Below are 20,027 nucleotides of genomic sequence, written 5' to 3'. Positions count from 1 at the left end.
GCACAAAAGATTTTTTTCCCAACAATTAGTTCTTTTGCTTATCTGACAGACAGTGCTTATCTGTCATTTTAATGCAGCCAGATCTTCCTAGTATAACTAAAGGGTAGACCACCTGCTTCAGGTTTTTAAGGCTGAGTTTGTAAACACTTGAAAATAAAGGATTGTAATGGAACAAATGGCAGACTTCAACTGTGGTGATGAAGGATGTGTCTGTAATACATTTAAGGGGAAAGAAATCTCAGCTGCCTGGTGTATTGATTTGTTTGTGCAGTTCAAACATGGCCACTTGCTCATTGAATATATTACTTCAAGGCAATAGATGACGCAAATGTTTGGTCTGGAAAAGCAGTATTTCAGGTAGGTTAGGTTTAGGTTTTCTAGGCTGTCTAAGGGCTTTGGGCCCTCAGGTTTATGGTACTGAGGTAATCAAATCTCTCAGGCAGAATCTCAGCTGTGGTGAGATGTTTTGTGAATCTTTTTTCCATAATTACAACAGCTATTCTTAATTATGCTCATAACAAGATTTCAATAAGAAAAAAACCAACCAGCTAGAGTTGCATGAAGTCATCTTTATATTCTTAACAAGATGACGGTGAGCTAAGTTCTTTGCATGCATTATAGCTGAAGTGGAATGATGTGGGTATTTGAAATGCTTGTTGTATACTTCCAAAATGAGCCTAATATGGTTGGCCCACTAATTTCAGTCAGATTCTATATGGATAAATGAGAGCAGGATTACATGAAATGGTCAAACTTATGACTAGATGGTATGTGATTCTATTGTACGTCACTGGAGGGTGAATTGTCCATCCCTACCTTGCTCGTTGTGGGGACATTTGTAGTTTGTGCTTGAGGGAAGGATTGCTTCCTCTATGCCAGGGGCGGGCAATTATTTTGGGCGGAGGGCCGCTTACCGAGTTTTGGCAAGCTGTTCAGGGTCGCATTTTTCTCTCCAGTGCAGGGAAGCAGAAACAGCCCTATGGTCCCAGGCCAGAAGCCTCTGCTAGGCAGGGGGTTCTGGTTGGGGAGGCAGGGATGGGAAGGCCTTACTGCTGGGTCCTGCCACCAGCATCCTCTGGGTCCTACTGCCCCTGTCTTCTGTCATCTTTCACAGGCAGCTAGGACCAAATACATATTAATTTTCTAAAATTTTTAGGGGTCCCATGGGCTGGATAGAATGATCTCATGGGCCAGATCGAGCCTCCAGGCTGTATTTTGCCTGTGCTTGCTCTAGGCCCTCCAAAAGATGGTGAGGCATGGAAGAGGTGGGGATATGGCCACACCAATACTTCTGTACTAGTTTATAGATCACCCCAGTGCACAGCTGTGTGATCCTAAAAATGGGCAGCAGTGTCTTCACTGTCCTTCTACTTCATGCTGGGGAAGTCAAGGAAGCACCTGGCTTCTGGAGGTCTGTTAGGTCTTCCTAGGACACAGTCCTTTACTCAGGGATACAGATAAATGCCATATCATGACCACTTGATAACAAAGTCTTTGCAGATTTGCTGTGCATATTTATACAACTATTCCCTGTTCTGGGACAACTATTTTTTATTGTTATTGCCGCACAATGTGATGACAAAATCAAACTCTGCTACTTAGATATTTTGCTCATGGTTGTATCTTTCCTTTGAAATATATTTACAAATTAAAAAAGAATCCATTCAGACAGTCTGGCTACACATTTGCCATATCTTTATTGCACTTTTACCACGTTGCAAACAATTCCACAAAAATGCTGCAAAAGTAAGCCTAGAGCTGCAGAAAGCAGCTTTTACCCATATATGTATATATTTACACAAAACTATCAAAAGCAAAAGTTGAAAAGTAGCAGCCCTACTACAATAATCTAGAAAGATAAGAGCTGCTACCTCTGGATGGATAAATAGTACAACTTGTCATTTTACATCACTTTGTAAAATCAACTTTCAAGTATTCCTGTCAATGCACAATTATTGAAATCTCCTTCCAGCTCATCACTGTACTTTTTTTTTTTTGCTTTTAAAAGTTCATGATGTCTTAACCCTTTAAATGCTGAGTAGCTGAAAAAAAGCATTCAATTTAAATTAGGTACAGTGAAGTAGAACACTTAAAGGGTTAACACAAAATACTAAGTGAACTGTCACCAAGAATAAAGTGTGAGTCACAAAACTATGCTGTCCCTCTTTTGTTAAATTTGGTAGGTAGGTCTGTGGTATTTCATAGATATGCCATATATAAATACAAAATATTAAATAAAGGCCCCCTTCCTATACAAAAAAAGGGCAGGAGGTGTTTTGCCATGAGACTAGTGTCATCTGCCAGTGATCTCAATTTCCAAACCTTTTCATAATCTGTTTTAGGAACTAATTAAAAGCATCACATTAGACTTATTTTTCTTAATTAACTAAGCCTTCGCAGAGTCTATGCTTTACCTACTTTGGGAACAATTATATCTCATTTCTGAATTCACTGAATTCACAAAGTGGCATACACAGTCTTTTGCAAGACTTTTTTTTTTATCTTCTTTACTTTGCTAGTAAAAATGTAGTCATATGATTTCACTACCTGTTAGTTGTTATAGTGTTAACATCAGCGTCAAAGTCATTTTCAACCACATTATCATAACCATCTTTTTCTATACAGTCACTAACGGCTTTAAGAACAATCCGTAGCCTTCTGTCCATTGCCTCTAAGTGAGGCTGGTAGAGAATGGGTGCTACTTTATCTTTTAGTAAGGATTCCTCCACCAAATGGCTCAGCTTGTACTCCTCCTTGGCTAATAACTGTAATCGCAGATAGGTAGACTTCCTTATTCTATGAGAGAATGAAAAAGAATAAATCAATATTTCTGTCATCATCTGCAGTATATATACTGTACCTTATATTCACTCCTCAAAAGGGATGTTATCTAGGAAACTGCATAGCACATAAAACTATAATTCTATCTATGCCGTAAGACACAGAGTTATTTTAGGCCTACTTATGACAACAAGGAAGTTATTAACATAAGAGAATACAATGCATACATGATATATTGGACACACATTCCTATAAATGATTTTAGGTGCCTTGACTCTTGAGATGTATGGAAGAAGTTTGGTTTTCAGAAAATATTTGAGCTCCCCCTCTCTGAAATCTAGTCCTCTCACAAAGACTGGCCACCCAAAACCCAAAGCACTGAATGTCACTTAGAACAGGGGTTTTCAACCTTTTTTAGTTTAAGTACCCACAGCGGCCACACGCCAAGTGAAGGGTGGGGGGGGGGGGGGGGGTTGGTGGCGCATGGCTGGACACCAAGCAGGGAGGCAGGGACGGTGAGCGGGTGGGCAGAGATGGAGCGCCACCACCTCCCAGGAGCAGGGCTGCAGCAGGGTACCCCCGGTTGACAACCCCCACCCCACCAGTTTAATTCCTGGCTGGGGTTACTTTACCCCAGGGCTTTTTCCTGTCCAGAGCAGGGGGTCAGACTCAATGATGAAATAGGTCCCTTCCAACCCTAGAGATCTATGAAATCTATGAAACATCATTCTGAAAATCATGGCTGTTGACAGCAAGAAAAACATTTTCAAATATTCTTAAGTGCAATAGGAGCCAAAGCCCCATTTTTAAAATTTACTTAATCACACAGGGCAAAATCCCAATATACTTTACAGGCCTAAATGGCGTGTACCCAGCAGGGTGACTATAGTTTCTGGCACTAACACACAATTTGTGATCTAGGTCTGGGCACACAAGCATGTGCATGCCCACTGAGTATGGTCAGTAGGGCTGTGCTTTGGCTGGGCAAGTACATGGTGAAATAGGTTTGCCCAAGCATGTGCATCCTAAAAGTTTAGTCACAGAAAAACCACAAGTAGTGGGTGTTAAGACAGTGGAAGAGGGTTCTCCCTTTGTTTCAAACCAATAATTTAGTGGTTAGGGAACTTAGTGGTTAGGGAGGAAGAGGTGTTGGTTCTGGGCTCCCCTCATCCCATGGGTATTTGAATCTATATCTCCTGCTTCCCAATATAGTGCTCTAACCACACCAGAGGTTAGCCAGAAAGCAGACCCTTCTTTAGCCCTTCACTTGAAAGTGGTCCCCTGCGTGGCCAAAAGAGGGAGATATGTTGTGCCAGGAACAGGTCAGAGGGTGTGGGGCCCAATGGGTAAGGCTGTGCGAAGCCTTGGTCCCTGATTCAATTTGGTGAAGAATCAGCCCGATTCGGTGGCTGAATCTCTGAATCCAAATCAAATAAGAGGACCCTTTAATCTCTCCAAATTGAATCGGAACCCTCCAAATCGATTCAGAGAGATTTGGCGATACGGACATAGATACAGCTTTAAATGTTTTTTCTATGTACTTCTAGGTACCAGGCAGCTCATGAACACTGATGCTGGGGCAGATGGAGTGTCCCACAGGAGCGTGGGGGGCTCCCCAGCGCGCTCGGCAGCAGACCTGGAAATGGACCAGAAGCACTTCCGGTTCACTTCCAGTTCTGTAGATAGCACGTGGGACACCCCACCCCGGCTTGGTGACTGGTGCCTCCTGGGTCTGGGGGGGCACCCGGGGTCTCTCCATGGTAAATCGCCAAGTCAAGGAGGCATGGGGGGTCCACTTCCGGGTTCACCTGTGGAACGCTCCATCCGCCCCAGCATCGCCGCATTCATGAGCCACGTTGGTACCTTGAGATATGTAGAAAAAACATTTAAAGCTGTGTCCAAATTGCTGATTCTCTGAATCAGCAAAGAATCTTCAGACTCGGATCCGGCCGAATCGAGCCGGGGACAGTGATCCGAATCAACGAATCAAATCACTGTCCTTGATTTGGGCTGAATTCGAATCTGAATCAAATAGGGCCTGCTTCGCACACCCCTACCAGTGGGATGAATGCTGCCATGAATGAGAGGGGGCTGTGTGTACTGGCTTGGGTTCTCGTTCCCAGTGAGGCAGAAAATTTCCCCGTCATGTTCAATATTATACACAATTTCAATGCGTGTTACATGCCTAGATAGATGAGGATCTGGGCCTGAAAATGCCTGAATCCTACTAGACTCCTACATAGTGCAACCAGTTTTAAACATATTATTTTAAATGCTTTGCCTCCCTCACCTATATACCTCATAAAGCTCATCTCAAAAGAGATGTTAGCCAGGGAACTGGATAACAAACCAAACTATAATTCTGCGGGCCCCTTCTTACTCACTAAAGTTACTGGGATTATATACCACTGCCTTCAGTGGAAATATAGCAGGGAGAAGGGTCACTGGTATTGTGTAAAAAATTCAACGGCATTTAAGGGCACATATACCTTTCAGATCTTTTATTTGTTCACAAATCTATCTGGATTACTTCAGCAGATACTCTGTCAATAGCCTCAGAAATTAAACCCTGCTGTAAAAGCCCTTCTTTTTCCTCAGTCTTTTACTCTAATACAAAGCCCACAGAAGTCAATAGAGGTCTTGATTTTAGTACCGTTTACATCAAACCCTGAAAGTCTGACTTCCTCTGGGACTTGCAAAGCATGTGGAACATTTGAATCAATAGGAAGAAAGCTCAGTGAGTAGCACCAATTTATTTGCCTCTATTTAGCTAAGCGGTTGTTGAAGGGTGAAGTGAGAACATTCACCTTACTAAAGTACAGTACGGTACTGAGGGTCTTGTCTGCGCTGAGTGTAAATCTTGAGCTAGATAGTCACGCATCATTTGAAACACTGAAATATTCAACTAAGATAAACTGATTTTATGTACATATAAAGCACATACTTCATGCTTTCATCCCCATCTACAGACAGCACACTGTAGATTAAAAATTAATACTGAAATGTAACATACCTGCAGCACTGGTTTAAAGGCACCAATATGGAAAGCTCATCATGGGAATATTTTCCAAACCTGTTTAGAAATAAGGAATATGTGATAAAGGGTATTTAAGTTGAACCCATGGATGTAAGTTTTTTGATTCTGGAAAATTTAATAACTACACAAATAATACATAAATAAATCTCCAGGAATTTAGCTCTGGATCCAGAAAGCAGTGGAAGTTAAGTGCAAGATCAAGCCACTATACAATTCTTGTCTATTCATGGTGGAAATAAATATTGGAAAATTATGCTAGCAAAGCTGAGCAATGGTCTTGTGATTAATGAACTGGAGTGAGTCTGAAGGGACTTAGTTCAATTCCCAGTGGTATCACATACTTCCAGCATGAGTATGCAAGTCATATAATCTCTCTGGGCTTTAGTTTCCTATCTGTAAATTAGGGATCAAAATATTTAACTTCTCTTGTTCTTTGTCTAAATATGGATTTTTTTCACGCCAGACAGAGAGCTGTGTTTTTATACCACCTGGCCTAATGGAGCCTTGGTTTCTGCTGGGTCTTCTTTATACTTCCATATTACAAATACAGGGTAATTCATAATGGACATATTGAAATGTATAAAACATCAGAGGATTTGTTAATCTGACCAAAATTCTTTTATTCATCAATAGAATTATTAAAATATTTACCCTCTTCCATTATCTAAGTGGATAATAAATGTTTCATTTCCAAACTTTTCAAAAGTTTCATAGTGATGTCGATCCATGTTTCCTACAGAATACGAAAGAAGAATAAGTTTTTTTCAAGTTTCTCAGGACAGAAGCTAGGAGAAGGTCCAGACCTGATTTTTCATCAAAGAGCAGAATATTTCCAACAATGAAAAATGCTAAAAGTCTTGGCAACTGCAGAAGGTGCATTTAGATTCAATTCCATAATACCTTCCAGCTGCAGATTTTGCACACCCATCTTGCACACCCATTTGGAATCTCTTATCTGTTATGTTATTACAATCCTTTTGCTTTATTAAAACTATGAACACTTTTCAGCCGTTGTCTTTACATTTGTAATATATGTTCTCATAGAATGAGCCCGTATGCAAACTTATGAGATCATATATCAGATGGTAACTTTTTCTTGCTGCTTTAAAAGAAAAATTATTTTTAAATGACCAACTGACTCTGTCTTTAAATGTGACTGTCCTCATCTACAGTAAGGCAAAATGAGGTTTAACATCCTGCTAACAAAACGTGTGATCCTTAAATCGTTTTCTAAAATCATGTATTTGCCCACTGTAGGCAAGGTCTGGGCTATACTAGTTTCAGTTTCCAAGTGGTCTCAGTGTACAGTACATTAAAGTAGGCATATGCATTGTTTCTGTTACTATTACTATGTTACTGTTTTTTCTCAGCTTTTAAAACATTTCTAACTAGATTACACAGTATGAATAGTGTCCCCTATATTCCACATTTCTCCTGCCTGCTGGTCATAGCAATTTTTCCCTTTCCCATGCTGTCTACACTGATGCAGAGAAATGCACTGCCAAAGGGGGAAAAGATCTACCAATAACAAATACTCTTATCATTTACACGTAGGAACCCTCTGTTATAAGAGAATGACACTCACTGTAAAATGTACTGTAGGGGACGAGACTGTTAGTGAACAGTTCATGGGACAAGCATGAACGACATTCAGCATTGTGCTCGCTTCTAATATACTTGCATAAATCTTTGTTCTTTTAATTTGTACAGATGCAAGTACATGTCTATGTCAGTCAGCATTTTCTCATAATTATCCTCAACCGCACATGCAGTTTGTGCAATTCTACTTGAGCATCAGAAAATTACTGAGCTATGTGAAGCAATTCCTAGGAAACCAATTATTATTAGAATGAAATGTTGCATATCATTTAAAAAGTGAGGAAGCTTACCCATTAGAAAATCAAAAATGGTCATATCCATTATGTCCAAAATTCTGGTCCCACTGTCATAGGGTGGTGTTTGCTTAACTTCTTCGCAGTAATCTGGGTCAACTTCCCATCTAGAAAAAAACATTTTTGATAACTTATATCAGATGTAAAGGTTCCTCAGTAGAAAACAGCCTGATGTTTTTCAGCCATTTAGTTGTATGACATTGGGCGAGGGTTAGAACATGCACTATCCACGCTGGCTGCTTTGAGAGGTACAAACTCTGGCATAAATGATGTCTGATGAACAGAGCTGGCTTTAGGGAAAATAGTGCCCTGGATGAACCTGTATTTTGGTGACCCCTGCCTCCTTTGAAAAGAAGCAAAAAGCAGTACGGCTTGTCCTGGTACCTAGTGCCTGCATGTAAATGGATGCGGCTCCTTTAAATTTTACCCTCCACCACTCCCACCCATACCAGAACGGCCTGTAGGCTGGAGCAGCATGTAAGGGAGTGTCTTGAAAGTGACACAAGTGACAAATTTAAAGGGACAGTGCCGGCCTGATTTTTCTTTTTCCTGTTCTGAACTTGCCAACAGCCTGCACTGCCCAGCCTGGCTTCTGAGCAGCAGCTGGAGATGAGAAGGGGGAAGGCAAGGAGGGGCAGGCTGGGCTGGGCAACTTGGAGTTGCCCCTGTCACCTGCTCTGAAGGCTGCCCCTGCTGATTAATTAAGGGGAATTTCCTGTAATTTCTAGGCAAGTCATGAATTGAAAGAAAACAGCTTGCTTGCAGATTCAAGATTTAGGAAGTCAGGTCTGCCTTGGCAGTCATCATACAGTCAAATACTTAACTCATTTGAAGTCATCATACAGTCAAATACTTAACTCATTTGAGACTTGTTTAGGGATGCAGGTATTTCCCAATTGTGTCCTTTTGCAAAAGCTGTTACAGGCTTTGTTCCTGCCAAGATTTAAGCACGTGCCCTTCTTTAGACGTGGAAGTAGTCCCACTGCAATCCACTGCAGTATCACAACCATAATGGCGTTTCTTTCAGATCTAAGTATTACTTTTGCTCCCTGTGCATCCCCTTTTACGGGCTTGACTCAAAGCTCATTGTAGTCAACAGAAAGATTTTCATTGACTTCGGTGTTTCAAAACGAGCTTTGGCAGTAAATTCCCTTTAGAAATAAATCACATCTTGCATCCTACCAAATAAGACATCATCAGCTCTGCTGCTTTGCTGCTGGAAAGCACCTTGCTCCCTGGTACTTACTCCGCTTTCTTCCGTTTATGATAGGAACGTCTCCATGGATTCCTCCAGGTTTTCCTTTTAGCTAACGATAGGTCAGGTAGGAAAGCCGCCAGAGAACCTTCAATTTGATCTGGTTTTCCACAAAGAGCATGCTCGGTTGAGCAGTAGTATGAACATTCCCCGTAGAAGCAGATGTTGTTTGCTGACAAAGAAAGGAAAACGTTTACAAACGTTCTCAAAACACATTGAAATATACCGTCAAACATGAGCACACACAAGACCCTGATCTGGAGCCCGTGGACTGCAGCAGAGAACACTTAGGCTGGATATTAGAAATAACTTTCTTTCTATGAAGTTGGTTAAGCATTGGAACAGGCTAGCTAGAGAGGTTATAGAATCTCCATCCCTGGAAATGTTCAAGAGCAAATTAGAGAGACAACTGGCTGGGATGGTTAGGTCAAGGATGATCACTCCTTGAGCAGGGGCCTGAACCAGAGGACCTTAAGAGGACCCTTTCCAACCCTAATTTCCTATGCTGTCAACAGAAAGATTCCTATGTACCTTAGGGAATTAGGATCAGGCCATAGATTAAGCCTTCTTAGAACATCGCCAGGTTATTTATATGCCATTGACTGTATTTCCCAGTGTACTCATACACATAACCTGACTTTCTTGAATCTTAGCTCTATATTTGTTATTCCTAGTAAAGTGTAGACTCGGCATAGAGCCAAAACTATGATACCTGACCATGACTAGTATTTTTAGAAGGTTTATTCAGTACTTTCTGAAAGTCAAGCCCTTTTATAGGATACCCAAAGAATGGAGGCAGGCAAAATCAAATCACTGTAAAAGAAACAGGATGAGATTTGTACAAGTGAATCTTACTCTCATTTCTTTTACAGACTGACAGGAAGTCCTTCCTCTCACGTTTTTTTTTTGTGTGTGAGTAGAATTTGTAACTTTTCAAGGGCAAATTGTTTGTTATACATGTCGATTTACAAGAGTCACAGAACTCTAGCTGTGGCAATATATATCTTAAATATAAATATCCTCTCCATAAGCTATATTATTCCATTAGCCCAACAAAAGAAAGAACTCCTTAACAGCAACATATCATATTTTACAAGGTGTATGACGTTTAAAATCTCATAACTACAATCATATATCTGAATGACAACAGGCAGGCCATGCTGTTTTACAAGCAATAAACCAGTTCCCAAGTGAATACACTAGAAGACTGAAAGACAAGTAGTTTATCCCACAAAAGAAGTAAGATTATTAAGAACAAAAGGAGTGAGATGTTCTTATTGCTGTTCTGCTACAGTGCTTTAATTATTTCCATTACACAAAGGTTTAAAAATATAGATAATATACAACCAGGGGAAGCTTGTTTCTTATCCTTACAGGAGAGTTCAATGGGGGAAAGAGAAAGAAGTTCTACACCACAAAGCCAGCCAGCTTGTGCTGGAAAATGGCTACATGTTTGTTCTTCTTTGGGAGAAGTTCAGTGCAAATCTGTAATAATGATAATGGGTAGTTTTAGTTCTCTGAGAACCTGGACCCACAGCGCATCTACACAAATGTGATTGACCTTTACACCAATATAAGCATGCTGCAAATAAATACCATCGGGTAATGTCACCCAATTTCCCTGAATGTGTTGATGGTAAAACCACTGTGGGTGCCTCTACACGATGTTGGCTTTTTCTAGCTAATCTCCAGGTTTATTTCACTCTCACAATGTACCACGATGATTCCCGTTATTATTTTGCACATAATGCATTTAACACTGTAGTTTACATCACTATAAAAAAGGCCGTGTGTATTTCACCATTGTAAAAGTGTTGTATTCCTGGCCCGAAGGCTAACTGCTTCCTGGTGCTTGCCTTGCAGCTCTGCACAGCTGTTCTTATGGAGCTATATGCTGATGTGGTCTTTGGCAAGGGGAAGCTTGAAAATACTTTTAAATTCAAGAGATGGTGAAGATGCAGTGAGTGCTAATGATGATTTTACCAGCTGATATCACCTGGATTTGTGATTCAGGGGACAAACTTTGCTAGGGAGCTATCTCCAACAGTCAATGTGTGGAGGTCAATGGATAATTACTGAACAAGTTTCCCTGGTTATTAAGTTCTATGCCTTCTAATTCTGGTCATCTGATTTGCGCATTAACTATAGTGGAAAGCTGCTATCGAATCCCTGCTTGGTCTTCTCTTCTGCAGACTAAATAAACCCAGTTCCCTCAGCCTATCCTCATAAATCCTATCCCCCAGTCCCCGAACCATTTTTGTTGCCCTCTGCTAGACTCTCTCCAACTTGTCCACATCCTTTCTATAGCGGGAGGCCCAAAACTGAACACAGGACTACACATGTGGCCTCACCAGTGCTGCTTAGAGGGGAATAGTGTTTATTCCTTACCAGTCATACATTATGCACATCTCTGTAGTCTGATAAACCGGCAACTATTATCAGCCACTCAGTGCCCCCCCCAAATTCCCACTTCAACTTGTTTTTTTTGTGTCCTCAGTGTTCATATTGGCCAAACTACTTTCTAATTCAGTTTAAAAACACAGCGAAAACAAATATATACTGAATTTATTCTGAGAGCAAGAGACTGAGACCAGCAGGGATAGCAAAATAGTTTGAGAAAGAAGGAAAATGAAGCACAGGATTGAGAAGAGGGGAAGGAAGGAAGGGCCAAGAAAACGAATCCTTTTGGCAATTTGAACACCATCGCTTTAGAATAAAATAGATTTTCCTTTAATTTAAAATGTGTGTGTTACCTTAACATTATAATAATAAAAATAATAACTTGGAGATTTCCCGTTAACTCAGATCCACCACATCCCTGACTGATAAACCGCCTGGCTTGATTATTTCCTATAATCACCTCAGCCTTTGGTCTTGGCGTTTATTCATTTCAGGATATGATTATGAGCTTGTAAACAGGAAGCCCACTCTATTTCTCCTTTAAATAACCTGTAACAGTAATTCAGACCTATATATAGGCAGATGCGCTGCATAGGAAAGCAGCATTTTTTAAATTATTTATTTAGCCTAACAACAAAAACCGCTGCGGGCCCCAGTTCTAGGACACCACAGTCTACAAGTAGGTAATGACCCTTACTTTCTTAAGGGTCTCCTTCTCAAGACTGTTTCTATCCTACTAGCTTGACCACAGCTTTCCACAAGGCTACAATCTGTCTGTGCTCTTAAGTGTTGCCTTTGATCATAACTGCAGGATTAGGAGGGATTTGTGCTTCATATACGTGTTTTTTATGACTCAGGCTGAAAGCAAGGAGTGGTTCAAACGTTTGCTTTTAGTAGGCAATTGCTGATCCTTCTGGATTATGGTGTTTGTATGAGAGGTCATCAGGACCTTCAACGCATACACGTAGACAGGGGAATGGAGGAGTGGAGGCTGCCCAGACCTTCCACTGCCCCCTAGACCATTGAGATAGTATCCAAAAGCCAAACCAAGTCCAGATGTTCGGTGCTTCAGTGACTGTAGTCACTGGCGATGTGTAGGGGGTACACATGGGTACACATGCACCCCCTGAGCATGGTGGTGCACCCCCTGTGAAAAGGTGCTGCTGGCAGTGTCAGTCCGCAATCGCTGCCAGCAGTGTCTGCCAGTGGTCCCCCAATTGTTGGTGGGCATTTGCCTGCCCCCCCTACAACCAACAGCACTACGGCTGCCTGCGGGAGCTCCGCGCTTACCACTGCCATGCTCCCACTGCTGACAGCACTGCCACCACCTGCAGGAGCTTGCCATGTCCCCCCAGCCTCTGGGGGCATGCAGTGTTCATGGCTGTAGTTATGTGCATGCCTGGGAATCAGACCTGGGTCTCCCACATGGTAGATAAGGCTTCTACCACTGAACCACAACAGCAGGTTAAATATTTTCTGTATGCTGTTGGAAACTGAAATTTACTTTGAACACGGATTATCAAATGGCATCACCCGGCAGCCACTGGTACTATTAGCCAGTGATACTGAGATTTGTGATTATACCTATGAAAAAAAATGACCTAACCCCAATATTTTAATAGGTTCCAGGCTGAACACACGAGATGATTTGCAAGATATCATAGACACGTCAGACTGTGATCTTCACTGCAGGCTCATTAGGGTAGCTAGGGAATGTATAGACCCCATGTGTCCCCCTGTACTTGCCATCCTTTTTGCAGGTGATGGAGCAGCAGAGAGAAGTGCTACCAGTTGGTTACTGCTTTCCACCTGTACAGGTGAGGGGCAGGTGGAAAGACAAGAAGTGTGCAGAACCTTGCCACTGCTTAGTGCCTCCAAAGAAAGTGAGAACTGTGTCCCTGCCTTGAAAGAATAGTGTGTTGTCCCTTAAGGGAGGAACTGAAAGTCTGCCATCTAGTTCATGGTCTCATTTAACTGAGTGTCAGAGTCGCCTGTGATCTGTTGATGTGGATAGTCCATTGGGATTTCTCTTGATTATCTGAGACAATTTAGCTCTAAAGGCATAAAGGAATCTGCTTACACCTGGAAGTTTGATTAGCTATCCTGAAGTATAACAGTTTTTTAAGGAGCAAGAGGCAGAGAAATAACACTTGTCTGCTCTCATCCCCTCTGCTTCACGGTATGCAAATTTGACCTTTTTTTAAAAGGAATTATATTAAATACAGCACTTTCCGCCACAGGAAGATAAATACCCTGTTTAACAGTTTGCTTCTGAATTTAACTTTGGTAACAAAGGAACTCTGTCAGCAGCTTTTCACATTGTCAGTGAGAACAACTGGGACTAATCATTTGGTATAAATCACATAATAGTATCTAAATAAATTCACAGTGAAGTTTACAGGCTATCACCATGATCACATCCATGGCTGCATGGGTTGACATAACTAATCTGATGTGTCCTGGCTGCCCTGTATTTCCAATCAATCATCGCTCCTGTTGGACTATTGATTTTTACATACCACTCCTAGTGACTTCAAGGGGCACTCGGTACATTGAAGAATGGCAGGATATGTCTTATTGTGAAGCAAACAAATCCCAAGCAAAGCCACAAGAGGATTTCTTTCAATAACAAGGCTTATTCTGCCCCCCCGTCATGCACTCTCTGGGCCCAGCCTTGAGATCCTTAGTGCTATCGGCTTTAATCAGTGTGCTTGTAGGACATGGGTACAGGATCTCATGGTAAAGCATGAGAGAGATGCATTATGCAAATGTCTTGTTTAAATGATGCAAAATGACTTATGCTGTTAGTGTTCCTATCTATATTCTGTGCAGAAGGACTCAGTTGAGGTAAGCAGCGTTATTTTTGGGGGTGGGCACTAGGGGTGTGTGAAACGGGCCATATTCAATTTGGATACAGATTCGGCCAGAATCAGGGACAGTGATTCAACTAGTTGATTCAGATTACAGTTCCCGATTTGATTTAACTGAATCTGAATCTGAAGATTCGATGCTGATTCGGAGAAGATTCAATGTTGATTCAGCCATAGACACAGCTTCAAATGTTTTTTCTACATACCTTGAGATAGCAGGCATGGCTCCTGAGAGCTGCAATGCTGGGGCGCATGGAGCAACCCACAGGAGTGCAGGGAGGCCCCCCATATGCTCAGCGGTGAACCCAGATGTGGACTGGAAGTGCTTTAGGTCCACTTCTGGGTCTATCAGGGAGTGCGCAGGGCCCCCCTCCACACCTCCCTGGCTCAGTGATCGGCCGCAGGAGGAGTCTGGGTGCACCCCCAGACCCAGGACGCAACAGTCGCTGAGCCAGCTGAGCACAGGGAGGGGGGAGTCTCCAGTACACTCCCCGGTGGACCCAGAAGTGGACTGGAAGTGCTTCTGGTCCACTTCTGGGTCTGCTGCCAAGCGCACTGGGGAGCCCCCTGCACTCCTGTGGGACGCTCCATCCACCCCAGCATCGCAGTGTTCGTGAGCCACCTGCTACCTAGAGGTATGTAGAAAAAACATTTAAAGCTGTGCCTATGTCTGAATCGCCGAATCTTTCCAAATCTCTCTGAATTGGTGTGTTCCGATTCGATTCGGAGACATTAAAGGGTCTCCCGATTTGATTCAGATTCAGAGATTTGGCCTGCCGAATTGAATCAGGGACCGAAGCTTTGCACAGTCCTAGTGGGTACCTGCCAAAGCACTATACTTTACTCAGTGTGATGATTTAGAGCCAAATTAAGCTGCAAATGCATATATCAAGCTTTATCAGAGCCCTGTTTGAGGAACAAGTGGCAGAGCTTGACCTGTGCGCTAGTGTGCTGAAAGAGTGTATTTAAAGATATATTTAACGTACTTGGGGGAGCAGGCTGAGGGAGTGCAGCTTCAGTGGAAGAACCCATGATGCAAGCTTGCAAGCTAGTTGCATGTGTGTTTGGGGGTTGGGAGGTATACGTGTGAAGCGAGAATCAGCACCAGAAAGAGAGGACGTATTTGAATGAACTGAAATTCTCTTGTTACATCATTTTCTAACCTGTAAACTTCCACCTCATTTGAAAAAAAGCATGAGCGGTGATACTGCAGGTATATTTGAATGTAAACTGATGGGACTTGGGGACAAGTGCCTTGTAATCATAATCAGGTGAAAAAAAATGAATATAAAAACCTGGTTTAATGATTACAATTAAAATACAAAATGTATCTGTGTATCCATCCATCTATCCCTCTATCCCTCTTGTGGTTATCATCATAAAATCTGAACAATAATTCTGCTCAGAAAGAAAAGGAAGAGTTAGCCAAATCATTTGCCTGTATTGTTCATTTGCTGAAATTAGTGTTACTCTTCATACCAGACTTTTAACAATCCTTCAGCAATCATGAGTCTGGAAAGAGGATCTAATCCTGACTATTGATTAAAGCAGAACATAGAAAGATCAGAATAAGGACTGACTCAGATTTACTATTGTTTTTCTGGGGGGAAAAATCCATAATCCCTTGGAATTAGTTAATATGAACAAAACCAACATCCTTATTAGCTGTGTAACATTGATTTCTTCAAACTGCTGCCTCAAATACTCCAAAAAATGATGGCTGACATCATTAATATGCCTCTTTTTTTCCTAGGAAATTACCATTCATTTGTAAGAGTACTAGAGTTACTGTAGTCTGCCTTGCTGCAAAGGATGTAAAATTAATTTAAATAATTACTGACCTATTTCCATTGCTCATGTTTAGTCCAAACTGCCTGAGAGTGCACTTTTCAGCAATCTGCTTTCTCTTTGAATGCAGTCTAATGTATTGACTGACCCTATTTCTGCCTGGCTCCAGGGTTTTATATTTCCCAAAGCAGGAATTAATGCAGCTCTGAAGTGCAGTCCCAAACAGCAGCTGCCTGCCACTTATTGATGTGTGAGGGCCGGATTGTTCTGTCCCTTGGAACAACACTAGGAAATGGTCTGGAGCACAAAAACTCGACAAGGTTTCTTTCTGCTGAGACTTCCTCAAAGCAGCCAATGCAGGGAACAGGCCACGTACTACAGATTAGTATTGGGCCTCTATTCGAGTGATCAGTTGTGAGTCACCCAAGAACCCCTTCAAGCTCACTGGAAGTCTATCCCCACTGGTTCGATTCAGTGGAGGGAGCGGGGTGGGCACAGCTGCTGCATACTGCAGGGGGCGAGTGATGGCACTGGGTCTCGGAGAGGTGGTCATAGCCCCCCAAGCCCTCCTACACAGTCTGTGGCAGCTCTGCCTGCCCCGCTCCCACCTGCGCCTGCAGCGTAGCCCACCTTCCTGGAAGAGGCTTGTGTTCCCGGGAAACCATGACAGGGGCTGCCGTCCCATACGGGTCACTCCCCCCTTGTTGCTCCAGCGGCAGAAGTGGGGGTGTGAACAGAGGCTGGCTGGCCCTTAGGTGAAGGGGGCAGGGAGGGGGCTTATTCCCCTGCTTGCCCTGTGCAGGGAGGGATTGGTGGAGATGGCAGTTGGGGCTGGCAGACCTGGGCTATGGCCCCCTGGGGGGAGAGGGGGCGGAGGGGGGAATAAACCCGCTTCCTGCCCTCTTAGCCTCAGGAGGCCACTCTGGCTGGCTTTTGGCCATGCTCCTGCCTGCCTGTGCTCTGGCTGGGGAGCAGGGGGGTGGGGCCAGCCCTGCTCCACTGGAGCAGAGAGCACAGCCCTGCCCAGGGATGCAGAGCATGCTGGGATGCTGGGGGACTCTGGTTTAACTTAACCCAAGAAGGGGTCTGGGGCAGAAGTTCCATAAACCAGTTTGATCAGTTAAGTCTGATACTACATTCAACCAGGTTTATCTCAGACTGGTTTCAACCATTTTGAAAGTGGTGTACGTGCAGTGAATTCATTTTCTGTTACAGGAGTAACCCAGTTTCTGCTTACTTAAACTGGTTAATGTGTAACTTCTGTCCCTAGCCCTTATGTCTAGTTTAAAATTATCCAAGGTTAATTTATATTCTTTTTTGTTTGTTTGTTTGGTTATGCTAGCATTAGCAATTCACTACATAGCTCTTCTTCCGCTCTGGTGCTCCCTGATATATTTGTTTTGCTTTGTCTTCCTAGGTTAAACAAGGCAAGGACTTTAAGTTTCCTGATCATCCTAGTAGCCCTTTGCTGTACTTCTGTCATTTGAGGAGTTTTAGTTAAAGTGCCCCATGGAGTGGACATTTTGAAACCCGGGATACTCAATGCATGTGATGGTGAGGCATGCTGGAGCTTTCTAATTAGAACGCTCCATATTAATCGAGTCTGTTCCGACACATTCTAATTGGAATGCATTGGAACATGTGTACGGTACCCATCGTACTGATGGCATATACTATTCCTGTTATTGACCCAAGTGTATCTTTCCCCAATTTTCAATTGATAAGCCCTTGTTCTTTCTGTAGGACATGCTGCCTCTCCTTTGTATTGACAATGCCCTGCAACTTCAAATCATGAATAAGTCTCATTATTACCCGCTACTTAATGCCAAGGTCAATACTTAAAATACTGAATAAGATCAAGCCTGTAGGAACCCCTACTGGTAACCTCCCTGCAGCCTGATAACATTTATTTCAGAGCCATCTTTGTCATGTCCCTTTTGCTAATTTCTCACCAGTCTATCTATACTTGTACCAGGCCCTGTCTTCTCGTGTTTAACTAATAAATCCCTGTGTAGCCCTTTATTATATGCTTTCCTGAACTCTCGATAGATTAGAGCAACCACATTTCCCTAGTCCAGGAAATCCGTTTTTTATCAAAGAAAGATGTAAGGTTAGCCTGGAATAATCTACTTCAGGTAAACTCTTGTTGCCTGTTGTCTCATTTTCCATTTACTCGCATGCCTTGAATTATTCTTTCTTACAACATTTGTTCTAAGGCCTTGCTTGCTTTTGAGGTCAAATTAGAAGCCCTGGGTTTGTAGTTATTCAGATTTCATTTTTTTTTCCCTTTCTTAAATATAGGAATTGCGTTTGCTGTTCTTTAGTCTCACAGTACAAGCTCTGATTTGACAGTTATTAAAAGCCCCCTGATAGGAGGCATGCAGGTTTGTATGCATTCCTGGGATAGAGATTATCTATTTTTCCCCCACTCTGAAGACACTTCCAGTTCTGTTTCAGCCGTGAAGATGATACTTTTTATTTCCATATCCTCATTCCTATTAGGTATCCTCCCTTTACCCCGTCTTCCTTACTGAAAATTGAAGCAAAGTATTCATTAAGTGTAAATTGTTCCACAATCCCATGTTATAACCATTGTGTATGTACAAATGTAGTGGGTTTCAGCACAAAATGCTGGTTCATGTAATTCTTTAGAGGCAAATCTGAACACCATCTACTCTGCTTTAGAATTACCCTCTTAGAGCAAAATAGGGACAATTCTGTTCGTGGTGCCAATTCTGTATATTTGAGCTATAGTGACTAATGCAGAACTGATGTGAAATGATGTCTGGTGCTACTCATGTAATACATTAAGATTTCCACTCATGAAAGTCACCGTGAGCCTTTTTAATAGGACTGTTGGATCTAGCCATTAATATGTTACCTGGTCCCAGTGCTAGGTCCAGGGATTTCATCCTTAAATGTTTAATTTCGGACCTTATCACTTTTTACCACATATTAATTAATGTAAACTGCCTGATAAGGTCAGTATGAAACACAGGATGCAGGCAGTGCATATGGTAATAGGAATCTGCCTAATTAAGCTAGGGACTCATAGAAAATGGCTTTGACAACTCACCAAGATGACTTAAGAGAAGTACATTGATTAAAAAAATCTATAATAGGAAAAAAAACACTGGTTAAGCGTTTTATTTTCCAGCAAAGCCAGATTCATAGTTTATCAAATATTTTAATTGGATTTATCTGTATCACGTAAATAGATGTGGATAAAAGATTATTCTTTGGACCTTCCTTTGAATGTCTAGAATTGCATAACGATGAGAGAAAGATTTTTATCTTAACTGGCAGTCTTAAATCTGAATTTCCTCACTTCAGTTGCTTTAAGCTGTTCAGATACTTTGCTGTAGTTTTATGATTCTACTTTCAGAAATCACTCAAGCTTTCCCTTAATATCTAACCAGGAAAAACCAAACCCCGCTCCCCCACAAGAAGCATACCATTTCAAGTCACATTACAAAAGTAGAAATAAAATGGTTAACATTTCCAGTGAGCAAAGCAAACTGCATTCAGTTAATATTATATTGGAGGTTTTTTTCATCACCAGTCTACATCTTATCTCCACAGTTTTTTTGCACACATAATTGACTGCATTCAGAAGTGATTGTGCACCTGCACACAATTCCCAAATGACATTCAAGTGGTTAATTGGAGCAGGTACAATTCTCTTTTTTTGTTTCTACAAAATGGCTGGGCCTTACTTTGTGAGCATAATCTGTGAGCTGTATGTGTAAAAAAGAGCACTCAGCATTTCAGAAAAGATGCAACCATTTGCACTGATTTATTTTGCAAGTAAAGATGCTGCTACAAATAAGAGAATGTTAAAACATGCAAACTGCAGTAGTGAGAATATATTAGGATGTCAAAATACAGATATTGCAAATGACTATGTAGGTGATTATATGGGTAGAACTATGCTCAACACAGTACACAGCTACTTTTTGTAATTAAAAATCAAAATGGAGACCATAATTTGTGTCTGATCCACA

General features: G+C 41.9%; 1 protein-coding gene across 1 annotated transcript in view; it reads right to left on the bottom strand.

Annotated features, from left to right (window-relative positions):
* Positions 1–1,678: 1,678 nt before the first annotated feature.
* FAM20C (FAM20C golgi associated secretory pathway kinase) overlaps positions 1,679–20,027 on the bottom strand; it is an 85,295-nt gene continuing 66,946 nt past the window's right edge. The window contains exons 6-10 of the mRNA XM_006260070.4: positions 8,957–9,137; positions 7,708–7,817; positions 6,470–6,551; positions 5,795–5,854; positions 1,679–2,796 (exon numbers count right to left, since the gene is read on the bottom strand). Coding sequence (XP_006260132.1) covers positions 2,544–2,796; positions 5,795–5,854; positions 6,470–6,551; positions 7,708–7,817; positions 8,957–9,137 — 686 coding nt within the window. The 3' untranslated portion in view covers positions 1,679–2,543. The remainder of the gene's footprint in view (positions 2,797–5,794; positions 5,855–6,469; positions 6,552–7,707; positions 7,818–8,956; positions 9,138–20,027) is intronic.

This window comes from Alligator mississippiensis, chromosome 13 (assembly GCF_030867095.1).
Source record: "Alligator mississippiensis isolate rAllMis1 chromosome 13, rAllMis1, whole genome shotgun sequence".
Classification (NCBI taxonomy): Eukaryota; Metazoa; Chordata; order Crocodylia; family Alligatoridae; genus Alligator; species Alligator mississippiensis.
This window is presented reverse-complemented; position numbering and strand designations above follow the sequence as displayed.